This window comes from Pygocentrus nattereri, chromosome 5 (assembly GCF_015220715.1).
Source record: "Pygocentrus nattereri isolate fPygNat1 chromosome 5, fPygNat1.pri, whole genome shotgun sequence".
Classification (NCBI taxonomy): Eukaryota; Metazoa; Chordata; class Actinopteri; order Characiformes; family Serrasalmidae; genus Pygocentrus; species Pygocentrus nattereri.
In genome coordinates, this window is record NC_051215.1 from 10470048 (window position 1) to 10485113 (window position 15066).

At 40.1% G+C, this 15066-nt stretch overlaps 1 protein-coding gene across 1 annotated transcript in view; it reads right to left on the reverse strand.

The window, feature by feature from the left end:
* macrod2 (mono-ADP ribosylhydrolase 2) overlaps positions 1–15066 on the reverse strand; it is a 1076631-nt gene that overhangs the window by 780099 nt on the left and 281466 nt on the right. The window contains exon 4 of the mRNA XM_037538560.1: positions 10927–10956. Within this exon, the coding sequence (XP_037394457.1) occupies positions 10927–10956 (30 nt within the window). The remainder of the gene's footprint in view (positions 1–10926; positions 10957–15066) is intronic.

A 15066-nucleotide genomic window follows, 5' to 3' on the forward strand; every position in this document is an offset into this window, starting at 1 on the left:
TTATTTGGAATGTTAGGTAAGAACAGAATCTAAACACACTCAAGAGCACAAAAGTGTGAACAACTCCTTTGTGAACAACTGTTTAAGAAAACATCATGAATCTGTGATAGACTTTGTCTTTGGACCTTTCTCAAGAACTCATTTAAGAACAAACTTAAGAAGATATTGGTGAATGAGGCCAGTTGTTCCTATGTTAACATTAGGCTATATGTGGCTACTGTAATCACTTGACCTACTTTAGTTTATGTTGTGCTATAAGCGATTCTGTGATATTTCAGGCAACATTTGTTACAGAACCAGACTGCATTTGTTTCCTCCGCTTTCCAGTCCCAGCTTTATTTCTACAACTCTAAAGCTGTTTACAAACTTTAGCCTTGTTGTTGTGTACCTTGAGAGGTCCTTCAGAAAAATGCCAAGAGTTTGTTTTTCCCTCCATCTGATTCGCTGCCACTTCACACAGATCCACAGAGCTACAGCAGCCTGACGCGCTGCGCTCACGCTCACCGCTGGAAAGAGTGTCCTGATTTTGAGCGAACTTCTTCTCATCAGTAATAAATTAAGCCCAAAAACTTCCAGAGGCTTCTGAGGAGTAATAGACTTCTCTCGCTCTGTTCCCTCCATCACAACACGCCACTACAGCTAAATATAGAGCTCACTGAAGTCACCCAAAAACTAATGGTGTGATCATTTCCCATCAATTAGTCCATCCATCACTCCTGATTGGGCCAAAGTGTGATCGTGAAAACCTATTCTTGGCTCCCTCCAGCGAAAGACTGTCACATGGCACGCAGCGGAGGCCTGAAAGACATCGACTGAAAGATAGCTTACAAAAGAGAGCATACAAAAGAGTGCATGTGTGTCTCTGCAGAAAGCTTTTCCATCTGTGGGCACAACGACCTCCATGAGTTCCCTTAACTGTCCCTATATACCGTAATGCTCAGCCTTTAATAACTGTATATTGAAGAGGTTCAACCAGAGGATGGACGTGGTCACAGATGGAGATGTTCTTATGACTTTAACAAAAACTTCTTCACACGGTAAAAGTTTAACAGTTCATCTGTGTCATGTTGTGAGGAAAGGTTGTCGTTTAGTATAAGAAAAGGGTAAAAGGGTAAAATTATGGAATCATCCCTAAGAGTAAGATATACTCTCACTCTCTTAATATACCTTCTTATCAAACAATGTGGCCAAATTTATCCTCAACACATTTACTAAATGGTTGTGCTCTGACTCATTTCTGGATGACTGCATTCATCTGGATCAGCGAATGCATTATCTGGAACCTTTCTGAACTTTCTCTCATTGAAAATAGTGAATAATGTGCATTTTTCATATTTACTTTCATCCTCAAGAGCAGAGCTGCTCTCAAATTGAATTTCAGTTAGCCAAGTTCATGCAGAGATAATTTATATTGAACTGTCGCCAACAGCTAGGCTAGGCTAATAAAAGTTAGCTTGTATTCCCAGTTTCAAACAGTTAGCTACTATGCTAAAATGCCGTCTTTTATTTGACCACTTACAAGTGGCAAGGTATGTTTATTTGATGGACAATAAAGATGTCTACATTATCCACTGTAATAAACCTGAAACAGAGTTCAACCCGCAGTGCTCCTGTTTAAAATTGCCTTCAATAGTGCAGGACAAAGAGGAAGTTTCTTATGTTTAGGATAAAACTCAAGCACATCTCAAGTTGCCTTAAAACTTCAGATACATTTGAAGTCAGGAACAGCAACAGCCATGAAACTATGTTGTTAGCCATTAACATTAACCTTAAAGTACATTAAGTAATTAATGAAGTGCAACTTATTCATATTGTCAGAAAAAACAGAAAATGTATCTATATTTAGTGTGTCCACTGTTGGCATGTTTTACAGATTCCATTTTTATTGGAAGACTTGCTTTCAGTTTATAGAAATCTAAAGGGACGTTTTCCATGCCCTCAAAGTTCAGTCTTAGAAGTTGGTTTACATTTACGCTTTATTTGGAGTGGGCCGTTGCAGATTATTAATAAACTCTTAACAGATTATCAGTAACATGTCTACAACATATCAGTGAAGTAGGAGTAGTGAAGCTTCTGAATACATCAAAGTAAATATCTTGTAGATGTTTTGTTGATACATTACTTACATTGAGTAGATGTTTTGTTAATGTTACTTTCATTAGTTAACGTTACTTCCATTACGCAAAACCTAACCTTACCCAACCTTACCCAACACCTAACCCTCACCCTGGCCCTAATCCTAACCCTAACCTTAACCTCAAGCCAAGACCTAATCCTAACCGTGGCCCTAATTCTAACCCTAACCTTAATCTTAACCCAAAAACTAATCCTAACCATAACCTCAAAGCAAAACCTAATGCTGACCTTCATATATTTTTGACGTTACTGAGAGTCTGAGGTCTGGACACCTGTGGCATTTGCAAGAGTGGAGCTTGATTTTCTCCTCTCTCCAAAAAATTTAAACCTATTGTTTATATAATGGGGCAGTTTTGGTGGTCTACCAGGTCCAATTTTTTGTAAAAAAAAAAACTTTGTAAACTTCTCATTAGAAGTGTCTGTTTTCCTAGAAATCAAATAAATGAAGGGTGATCTCCTACGTTTGCTCTGTGCTGTATATTTGTGGAAGTGGAAATTGTGAAGTTACACCTTTAGAACAAGAATTAATTAGTACTATTAAATCTATTTACATAAGAATGACTTAATTACCAAGTATAATTGACATTTTCAATTCAATAAAATAAATGTTTCTAATTAACAAAGAAGCAGAATCATTAAGAAATTAACTGATTAGGGTCTATTTTATTTATGCAAATACTGGAAATGATTTGATGGTGGGGGGCATGTGGGGTGGGGATCATCTTACTCATATTTCCAAACCAGATTAGTTTTATCAGATATTTTCCAAGAAGCAAGCAGAAGGAGAAATATCAAGTGTTATGAAAAACAGATACTTGCTATTTGAAGATAAAGCGTTTTTGTACTGTGTAGATGCTTGTAAACCCTGAGAGCACTGCAGAGATGGGAGCTGTAGTGTGACAGGAAGAAAGCAGCTCCCAAGCACTGATGGAGTATTGGCTATCGAGGAATATAGAGGCAGTAAAAGGATGAACTGCTTCTCAACCTGTAATGCTCCTCATCTCTACAATAAGAAGATCACAAGGTGAGGGAAGGGTGAAGTTTGCAAGAGGTTGGAACAAACGAAAGTGCTTGAAGTGGGACAAAAAAAACAGTTTGCATGCTTGGCTTTGATTTCAGGAAGCCAGCCTTATGAGATGAAAGAGAACATTTTTCGCCCCTTCAGCCTGGCAAAAAAAAAAGAAGGTGGGGGGGATTTCTGAGGGACAGAAGCAAGCAAAGGTGGATCAAGCTGATGAAAAGAGAGCAATGTATACAAATGTATGGGCTGTGAAGTGGCCTGGAGGGAGAAAACCATACACAATTTTAATACAAGGCTCAACAGGCCGGATCAAGTTGCACACTGGCACTAGCGAAGAAGTACTGAAGCAGCATGCATTAAATGGGCAGAGAAAAACACCAAGGCAGAGGATATTATGGTTAAGGCATCAAAGGAAGCATGCTGTAGATATGCAATGAGACAAATCTACGCCTGCCTGAGACTCAATTCACAAAACACCAGAACGAATCTTTCGATACTAATGTGTCAGTACGTAAAATGTCATCTGGTAGATCTGGTTCAAAGTGAACCAGAAAAAAAAAAGCAATTTCAGAAGTTACTGCTTTGTACTGTAGCCTTGTCCTCTTAACAGAGACACATTTTCAGAAAGACTGATTGTACCTTGGGGCCTGATGATGCTCAGATTGTATGCCCTCCTTGACTGTTTATTGCAGGGTCACATAATTCGAGCCCACATGTGGAAAAAAAAAAGTCTTATAGACTTCCCCCTATAGAGGGAAGACAAGCTAATGTGCCTCCACTTGCATAGGCAAGATTCATCAAGTCTATAAGGTTTATACTTTATGGTATTCACAACATTTGATAAATGTCAAACAAACATTATCTAAACTGCTAATCCTCCTGAGTCATGGGGGCGGCTGAAGCCTATCCCCATCAGTCATTGGGCGGAAAGCAGGAAACTCCCTGGACAGGTCGTTGGGCCATCTCAGGACAGATGAATGTCATAATAAATACTAAAATTCTTCCAGAAACAAACGAATGCATTAAGAGGTCTGCAGTGGTAGGGAGAGGCGAACTACACATAATTAAACTAGTAGTTTAATTACATTGTGGAGTAGCTCGTTAGTAGTGATTTCTATATTTTGTGTAGTTAACTACTGAAACCACAAAAATTTGGGGCCATAAAAAGCTGACATTCCTTGCACTTTCCCATGAATAGTGGGGTATTTTAACTTTTTGGTTTATGTATGACCTTTGAACAGGCGTGCACTTCTTGCAATAAACTAAATCTAAACATAGTTTCAACGACTTTAAGCATCTTCAGTTACACAGCTAGAATTCTCCCCAGGTTAGCTTTGCTATAGTTAATTTTCTTCCTGTGTGAAGTAACTGAGGGCTTGCAAAGCTGTGCTTTCAAAGTAGTTTCCCCAACACTGGCAGTCTGGATCTTAAGATGCTACTTTATACACACTCTATTCACTTTATCAGAAAGTACCTTGAACTACTCAGTGGCCACTCTTGGCCACTTTCTCCAACAGGTAGTGTAGTCTGTTACGGGCACAAATCCATGATCCTGCATTTTGTCATCATTTTTGTTAACAAAGCATGTGGAATTTGGTTAACCTTTTACGTATACTGGGTATGCATATGGGTGCAGGCCTGGTGCCAGAACTAAATCACAAGTGGGGCATCCGAATACCACAGAGCGACATTGGTAGAGGTGTACGGGTTTGCTAAGGAAAATATGGGGCCAGAAATCGAGATCTGTTCAAAGGAACCACACAAAGCTATACAGTATAGTGGGATTAGGGGGGGGGGCATAATGATTGGTTGACCAGTGACTTGGTAAACAGAATCATTACAAAATCATCATAAATTATTGATCAAGTCAGACAGTCACTATTATAAAAACATTAGCCAGAACTACTTCACACAAAACCAAATGTGGAGTAAAGCATCAGGAACTCAGAAAACACTTCCGTTGTTGCACTGATTGTATCACAGCATATCTTATTGTATCATTGTATTGTGATGAGTATGTTAGCTTGTGGCTAGTGCATTAGTTTGGGGCTAACAATAGCTTGAGGCTAGAGCATTACATTTCAACACTCTAAAATATTTTTAATATTGTACTTTTATTATGTTGAATGCTCTAATATCCTGAAAATGGAAACATTAATATAATGTGTGGCACATTTTCAGCCACTCCTTATTTATCAAATTGAGACATTACAGTATTGTGTCTCATATGGTTGGTATAACAGAGTGGGCAGCACTGCTGCCCTCCTTGTGGCAGACTTGGGTTCAGACATGCTAAGACAAGCCCACCATGCTATACCAGTGAGAGTGCTTGGGCAAGACATTTTACTCAAAGGGCAAATTTAAATGTCTCAAATTGAATTATCAAGTTTGTGAACCTTTTCATGCCTTGTTCCTGTTAATGCTAGGGTCATGTGAGAAATCAAGTGAGAAATCAAGTGACCACACCACCTCTTGAGGTTTATTTACCTTATAGATCTACTATGTAGGTGTACAGTTAAAGACTGTATCTCATCTGTAGTGATGAACAATTTATCAGTAATAATTTTACTAATGATAACACTCAGCCAAGAAGGATCAATGTGCTCAAAGACAGACTTTTGATGGAGGAAGACATTCAGATCTATAAGATATGTGTTTTTAGGGAAATGAGGATGTACATATGACATCATTATCAGGGGCATTTTTAACTCTGAGGTCAATCAACATAATTACTGCAATTTTTTTTCTTTCTTTCTAAAATAGACATAAAATCACAGTGTTCTAGTTAGGCTTAGGCTGCCTGTTATGTCAAGAGCTCCCATCCTGCATGGCCTCAATGGGAGGCGCTTTCACTTAAAGTGGAGTGATTTGTCAGGGAGGTCTAGTTAAGCCTACGCTAAACGGAAGGAATGGTTACGGTTAGAATGTTAACAAGTCTGAATGAGTACATCAAAGCCCTCCATCATTACTGTAGCTTTTTGCTCTCTCTTGAAAGCCAGATTCATCTGTACCACCATGAAAAAAAGCAGGAAAATGAGAGAGAGGAAAGAGTAGGAGACGTGGCATCTTATTTATCCTGAACTTCAGTAAGGATGATGTAACTTCCCAGCTCAGCTTAAGCCAGCACATATGTTGCACTCTCAAGTTGCACTTTAGGGCAAATAAACAAGAAAAACATTTTCATCGCAGTAGGTGTTTATGGGTGACTTCAAAAAGCCTGGACTTACTGTGTTAAAGAGAAATATGAGCGCTCATTTCACCACTCCAAAGTAATTGGAGCATCACTTTGGAGTGGTGAAATAATAGTAGAATCGTGCTGACTAGATTGACCACACAAACTTTAAACTGTGTGGGAACTATACTGACCACAAACGCTGGATTTGATTTCGGTTTTTCCATCGAACAACAGGAAACCACTTTGCCACGGCTTTTGAACCCCATGAGGCACGGTAATTGGGCAGGTTGCACGTTATAGCCCAATCAGCAGATGTAATACTTCATTTAACAAAATAAACAAAAGACCGCGGTTTCTTTTACCCACCCAAAGTTCACAGCCCATTACAATCCCTCCCCCTGGACATCTAGAGAGCAGTGAAAGCCCACTTTCCTGATAAGAGAAAGCAGTGTCTTTTTTAAGAGGCCTCAGCCAAGATGAACTCGTCACGGCTGGAGGTCCTCACCTCGCTAAACGATAGGAGTGGGAGAAAAAGAAAACAGGTTGCTGTATCAGTCATCCAACAGCAATAAAAGAGGGCAAGGAGATAAAGCCGTCTTTGACACAGACGCACACTCAGATAAAGCGCAAGGGATGATGGGCTTTGTTTTGAGTGAACCAGGGAGGAAGGGGGGCAAAGAAGGGGGAAAAAAAAGAAAGAAAAACCTCTTGGCTTTGCGAGAGAAGTCTCCTGATGATAAAACCAGTGATCTCTTGCCACCCAAAAGAGCTTTCAATCAGGAGTCCATCACTCAGCTCTGCCAGCTGAGCCAGATTGGTTTTTATTGCACAGGCTTCGCTCCAGTCGATCCACTCTTACCCCGATGTTGCAATTATTTACATAGGATTAACCTTCCTACCTCCAAGCGAGTTCAAGCCGGGACCACTATAAAAGCTACCTACTGCTTTTTTAATGTCGAGCATTTGTGTAATGCGTTTGAGAGTTCTTGCCCAAAAGCTACTGAGGCAGATTCTGAGACCAAAAGTCTTATTGTTGCAGGGTTAATTAGCTTACCAACACTGCTATCAGGGGATAGCAATTAGAGGAGAGACAATGTACTTGATGTGGGCTTTGATTAGAATCCCTTTGGTGAAGAACACTGCACTGGAGCTCTTTTATTGGAGCTATAGACATTGCAAAGAATACCACCTCCAGACTGAGCTGTGTAAACAGGCAATCTACTTCTCATGTTATTTCTATCAACACTGCAATGTTCTCTTTGCCCTGCCGATATGAAATGCCCCCACCTCCATCAAGTGTCCTCAGAAATACAGAGCCTAGCAGTGAAGGCAGACGCCAATTACAGGAAAATAATGAAGAAAGCAAATTGCCCTCGAAACGTTAACAGTCATGACGAATCGATAAAAGGACCGTGATGACATACAAAGAGGTGGCAATGAACAAAGTGGTTCAGCAGCGTCGGACTTGCGGTCCTGTGGTCATGGCGATTCATTGACAGGTGCTGGGCTAAGTGGTTTTGTCATGGCCCAGTGCCCTCTGATCTCAATCAGGCTCGTCCATCCCCCGATCACCACTCAAGGAGATCACACCCAACGTGTGATATAAATCTGGGTCCAAGGGACGGCTACAATACCCACAGAGGTCTAGGGCATTTAGCATGCCTCAGATAACGTAAGGGCCACACCAAAAGGGCTTTATGTGAAACAGATAGGGTAACACCGTCACTAATCACTTCCTCACAGGGGGCTGAAATCGAGTATGGCCTTGAGTTCGTCTAGTGGAAAAAGCTGTGACTTGGGATATCCTAGGGCAACCTTTCCTGCGCACAATCCTAATCCGAGCCACATAACATTGAGTATCTGCCAATATCAACTCCGACATTTACATTTTTGCAGCTAAATAGCCATCCGGTGCAAACTTGACGTACATTAAGGTTAGCAAAGCAATTTATCTTCTTATATTTACATAGTAACTTAATCTCAAAATGTTGACACCAATTAAACAGATATTTCTAAAGACTCACTTTGAAGACTCTTTATATCCTAAAAGTAACTTTTCATAACTTTTCCATCCATCCATCCATTTTCTAAGCCGCTTCTCCGTCAGGGTCGCGGGGGGGGGGTGCTGGAGCCTATCCCAGCAGTCTTCGGGCGGAAGGCAGGATACACCCTGGACAGGTCGCCAGTCCATCGCAGGGCAGACAGACAGACACAGACATTCACTCACACACTCACACCTAGGGGCAAATTAGCATGTCCAATTGGCCTGACTGCATGTCTTTGGACTGTGGGAGGAAACCGGAGAACCCGGAGGAAACCCACACAGACACGGGGAGAACATGCAAACTCCACACAGAGAGGACCCTGGTCACAGAATTCACTCATATATTATTTGAATCACCCTCTTAGTGTCTGTAATACTGCACAGTTTTGAAGTATGTAACTTACAGTGAGAGCCGGTCAGATTAAAGTACAGCATCCAGACGGTGGGGTTAGTTTCAACGTAGTATAAGCCTCCTCAAATAAACGAGAGTCTATATCTAAGTCTAAGTCTATCTATCTATATCTAAGTCTATATCTCACCCATATTAATATATATTTTTGTGTATTTAGGTTGAAAAGTGTGGTTCTAACAACCATGTTTACCTAGTGTAACAACATTTGTACTTGTTATCAGCTGAAGTATTTGTAATCAGGAAGTGCTGGAAACAAAGTTTCTGTTTTCATTTGTAGCTGACATTTGCTGCTTGCTTATATGTAAAAAAAACATCTCAAATGCTAAAGTTTAGCAAAAAAAAACTTATGTTCAACTCTCCTCTACTTTAAATGACTATTCCATAGTATCCAAAATGTGCTGTTATTGCCATTATTCATGTTAAATCTAGTTTTGACAAAACAGTCAAAACATTGTCATTGCAAAATTTCCTAATGGGCTTTTTCAATTTCAAAATAGTTAGTTTGCTACAATTTGTGGACAAGTCTGTTTACACCATCTCTGATGTATACAGATTGTGAAATAGTGAAAAGATAAATAGCCTTAAAGGATCCAAACTGGACTGTGCTTAATAAAACTGATACTGGTCCACTAAAATATGCATGTTTTCACACGTGGTCCACATCCAGGATAAATTCTGGGCTTGTTTTGGGGGGAAGGGCTCACTTTTACAGGTTTGGTTTCAAGCAGGTGATTCCTTTTATAGCTTTTTTGGTATCAACACTCAAAAGGTGATGAACAGTAGTTGTTCCTAGGTGCAAGGCATGAGTTCATGAAAGCACGTCTTTGAATGGAACAGAAAACTTTTTAGGAATCACAAGATGTGTTTTATGTAATGTTCTCAGTGGTCTGGATTTCATAACATAAAAAACTGCAGTTAATTGGAATATTATGCTTTTACTGATGAAAACAAGACAGTAATTAATTCATGCTGCATTATGCATCTACAAAAAAGGATTATTTGGATCACGCTGTACATAAATAAGGCAGAAGACAAATTTTAGCAGCAAGTAATGTGAAAATATAAAGTAACTATGCACAGCCCCAGGGATTGGACAGCTTTTACACATTGTGCAGACCAAGATTTACTTGGCTGGCTGGTAGCTCAATCTGAAGGTTGAAGGTTCAAATCCACAAATGAGCAGGTATACTCGGTTGTGCCCTTGGGCAAAGCACTTAACCTCACTGTCCCAAAGAGTGCTGCTCAAGGACTGGGCATAGTTAGGCAGCAAAATGCCAGCTTTCCATTGAAGGGTCCAATAAAGTAATCACATACTTACAAAGAACCATACTGTTTTAGGTGGACCAGATATCGGGTTCTCATTTGGACTTGAAAACAGCTTTTACACTCAACCAAACGTTCACAATTCTCAGGCCAAACAGCCTTGTGTCTGGAAAAAACACCAGATTTTTTTCACCAGATTCCATGTAGATCTCTTGATCAAATCAGACCATCCCTAAGCAAGATGCAGGAGGTTCTAGTCAACATCAAGGCACAGACAAATATACAAAGGATTTTGTGCCAAAAGGGAAATAATTGACTGACAAGTGTGCGCTCGTTATCTAGGGACTAACTGGAATCTTGTGTGTAGTGCTGCTGGGATCAGAATTCATTGTGTAATTGGTTTGATTCCCCCATTCCCTCCTCCACTACCCAACAACCCCGCCCCCACCACCCCCTTTCTTGCCCTATCCAGTGCTCCATGCAATGATTATTTCAATCATGTCAGACTATGTGCAAAATTCTTCCAAAAGAGGAACTCTGGGCACTCGCGGCTTTGTTCCGACTGGCTTGACCCCTCCCCACTTGCTCCCTCCCCTCATCTACCCTGCAGACATGGTTGGGTGCCTCTGATTCCGTCTGACCGCTTGATGAAAACACGATGCGGCAAGGCCGGCAAAGAGACGGCCACGTCTGGACCCGCAGCTCTCCGAGATGTGGGGAGCGTTTAAATCCATTCAAATGCTGCCGCTCTAACCAGAACAGGCACACAGGCCTCTCACAAATTGGGTGAAAACATTTGAGACAAAGAAGCAGCTCACATGTGCTCTAACAACATCCAGGTGCTACAAACAGGTTATCAAAGATGAGTCGCTTACCTCCTCCGCCGCCAAGAAGACTGAAGTTTGCTGTTGACGAGACAAAAGAGAAAAAAAAGATCAGTGGCTGGGTTTAAAGAACATTTCAAAGAGAAAACACTTTTCCTCAAAGAGGACACCATTATTCAGATGAGAGCAGGCAGAGACGTAGACCTCTAAGGTCAAGCACCCTCAAAAGGGAGATCTATTCATGGCACAGGGGTTGTGAGGCACCAACGTGCATACAACAGCAAGCTGCAATGCTGAAGTATATGTGGTATATATGTGAGCTGCGTGCAGGCACTGTTTTGAGGATATCAGCACAATAATGTCACCGTTCATGTCACTTTATTGTGACAGCTGCATTTCTTACAGCATCTAGCATGGAAACTCAATCTTGCTGTGCATGTGCAATTACAGATATTCCATTCCATGTTTTATTCTAATGGAATGAAGGAAAACTTTAATTATTACAACAGTACAATGTATTGAATATTGTAATAGAAACCTTTAATATGCAGGACTTTTACTAGACCTTTAAGCTCTAGACCAAGTATATTACATAAAAGTCTTGTATTAACTAACACTATAACTCAGAAAGACCATGTTTTATTTAGTGCAACATAACCCAAAGCAAAATTATGTTGCACTATGTTCCATTTGATTAAAAAAGTAGTCCAGTATTAGGCACTGACAGAAAAGTCCGCCCAATAGGATCAGTATCAACTTTTCATCCACCAATTCCGCATCCATTTACACTTTTCACTAAAATGCATCCCATGTGTGACCAGATGAGATTTTAATTTTACTTTCCCACTAAAAAGCACATCATTTGCAACAACCTTCTGTAAATATGGTCTCTCACGTGTTAGTACCAGTGTATTATACACTGTCAAATACTGGAAAAAAAGTCTATAACAGACAATAAATTATAGGCAGCTGCTGTTTTCTGCAGTGGTCAGAGGACTTGAAAGAGAAGTTCAAGTCCTATGTGTGTGCAATATATTTACACTGTTGAATGTGGTCAAGATCCATCTCTAACCACCTGTCAATGTGGTTTGAATGATGCAATCATAACAGATCAAGGTGCACCCTTTTCATATAGTCAAGTGAAATCCAAACGTGATCCAATCACCAAAAATTTGAATGCAAAATGTAATCAATCTCTGTGAGTCACAAACTATGTAGTAATTAGGCCCATCACAATTATTACATGCATTATTTATGATGACCACAATTACTCCAGAGCTGTTAGCTTTCACAATCATTAGCTTCCAATGCCACAAACTCAATCTGAATTGTATGTTTTTCATACATTGTATTGAAGTAAAGGCATGTAAATAAAACAAAGGAGCAAATGTATATATGGGAACAAACATTCTACCTTTTGACTTCCAAGCAGCAGTGAAGAACATTTATTTGAGCTCAAGCAGTGTCCATCATCAGTTGGGAGCTACAAATTATCAACAGCTATGAAGATAGATAGATAGCTAATCAGACAATTTGGCCACTTTAGGCTTGTATTTGTAAAATACAAAACAAAAAGATGACCACTTGAGAATCAGAATTATTTACATAGCAATTAACCATGAGCCGAAATGCCATGCCTACTAGTTATATTACACACTATACACACTATATTTGCTCTTTTTCCACTGATCAAGAACATAACATATTTGTGCACAGTTATCCACTCCACTGACTTCACTACACCATGGTTTAATTACGCGGCATTATGGAAATCTGTGGAAACCATTACAGTGTGGCCAACATTATGGAAATTCATTTCATCTAGTCTACTAACAATCAGGGATGCACACACACAGGAATATTACACAGTATATTAACACGTCCAGCTGTCTTTCTTAGATTTAGTGTTCTAATCTCAGCTCAGAAGAGTCTGATTGCTTTTTGTGGTCCAAAATAAGGATTTCAGTAAAGAACTGCTGATGTTGGAATACTAGTCAAAAAAAGAGATGTATTCACAGAGGTTCCTTGTGTTATCCTTAGGATTATTGGACATTACATTACATTAAGACAAGTAAATGTAAAATTACACACTATAATGCTCAAAAAAGTACGGTTATAGGAAAAAATGTAGTGAAGTACAGTGTAATATGTATTATTTTCATGCAGAGCTCACTCAATTGAAACATGCATACTATGATTTAAGTACACGTGGAATATTTGTGAACAAACTTGGTGCTGTGATGTTGCTAGGCCATCACTATGGTATTCCAGGTTTTGGTGAGGTGTTGTAAAGCCATTGCTGTGGTACCCACAGTGATTGCTATGGTGTTGCTAGGCTGCTTTTATGATATGTTAGGTGGTTGCCAAGGTGTTGCAAGGCCATTGCTATGTTATCCTATGTGGTTGCGAAGATGCTGCTAGGCTATTGCTATAATGCTCCCAGTAATTTTTAGGTTGTTAAGGCATTGCTGTTTTACACACACTGGTTGCAATACAAAGTATTGCTAGGCTGTTGTTATGATATTTTAGGTGGTTGCTAAGGTGTTACAAGGCCTCTGCTATGGTAAATCAGGTGGCTGCTAAGATGCTGCTAAGCCATTGCTATGATATTTCAGGCAGTGGTTAAGGTGTTGTTAAGCCATTGCTATGGGGCTGCTAAGGTGTTTTTAAGCTGTTATTATATTTCAGGTGGTTGCTAAGGTGTTGCAAGGCCGTTGCTATGGTATCCCAGGTGGTTGGTAAGCTGCTGTTAGGCCATTGCTATGGTATTTCAGGTTGTTGTTAAGGTGTTGTTAAGCCATGCTATGGTACTCAAAGAGGTTGCTAAGGTGTTGCTAAACTGTTACCATATTCCAAGTGGCTGCTAAGGTGTTGCAAGGCAATTGCTATGGTATCCCAGCTGTTTATTAAAGTGTTGCTAAGTTATTGTTATGATATCCCAGTTGTTCTACAGTACAGATCATTTCTAGTATGTATGTGAGTCTGTGTGTAATGTTTATGAGGGGCAGTATGAGCGGAATCCTCAATGACATAATTAGATTTGAACTTTCTCCACATTCCTGCATTCATTTTTAAAGGTGAAAAAATGGTAACACTTTATTTGAAGGCTACCTACATAAGGGCTTTATGACGCATTCATAAGCACTGAATAATGTGTTTACGAAGCACTACTTGAACATTCATTAAGTGTTTCAAATATGTTTAGTGCTGTAAATATGTTCAACGTTTATTCTTATTATGTCAGTACAATGTAATTTATTTAATAAAAAATCTTATGTCAGGTTGCAAGTACCGGCATAAGCACTTAATAAATGTTCAAGTAGTGCTTCATAAACACATTATTCAGTGCTTATGAATGCCTCATGAAGCCTTTATGTAGGTAGCCTTCAAATAAAGTGTTACTGAAAAAATATATATTTGAATGAATGGTATCTGAAAGTGATCAGTCCCAAAAGCACATGCTCACTATGCACATATAAGGCCTACAATCCAACACAGTTTTGTGGTTCTAGCTGGGCTGGAAAACCTGTGAAAACTGCATAGAAAAATAAGAAGAAGATAACGAAGAACTGTGCATTGGCTTTTATTAAAACAGCTCAAATACAGAAAAATGTATCAAGTAATGTACTGAGAGTAGCTGCATTTTACTGGTTGCACACCACAAGCCACTGTGCTCATGGACGCCGTGTGAGTGATATGAATGGCCACAAACTACTTGGAGGGCCACTGAAGTGAGTTTGAGCAGATGCTCTGAGGGCCGGGAAGCCCTTTGATGCTACCTTTCTCAGATGTTTGATGGTGGAGCAGGCAGCTGGGGCTGGGGGTTATGGGGGGAGGGTTGAGGCTAGTCTGCAAAACTTCTTTCACAGCCCAGATAAGATGACTAAAAACAGCCCAAGCGAAATCCCTGCTACTGCTTCTCACCTCTGCAGCCCCGACAGCAACAATCAGCCTCACAAACGACCATTTAATCATGAGCACTGTGCAAGTTGGACACCGCGAGCCCTGCTTACAGCCCGCCGCCACAAACATCTCCCATTACCCAGTTCATCAGAAGGTAATGTCGAGGAGGGATTTCTTGACTAGAGAAGGTTGTTGGCATGTCTGTGTGTGTGTGTGTGTGTGTGTGTGTGTGTGTGTGTGTGTGTGTGTGTGTGTGTGTGTGTGTGTGTGTGTACATTTTTAGGACAA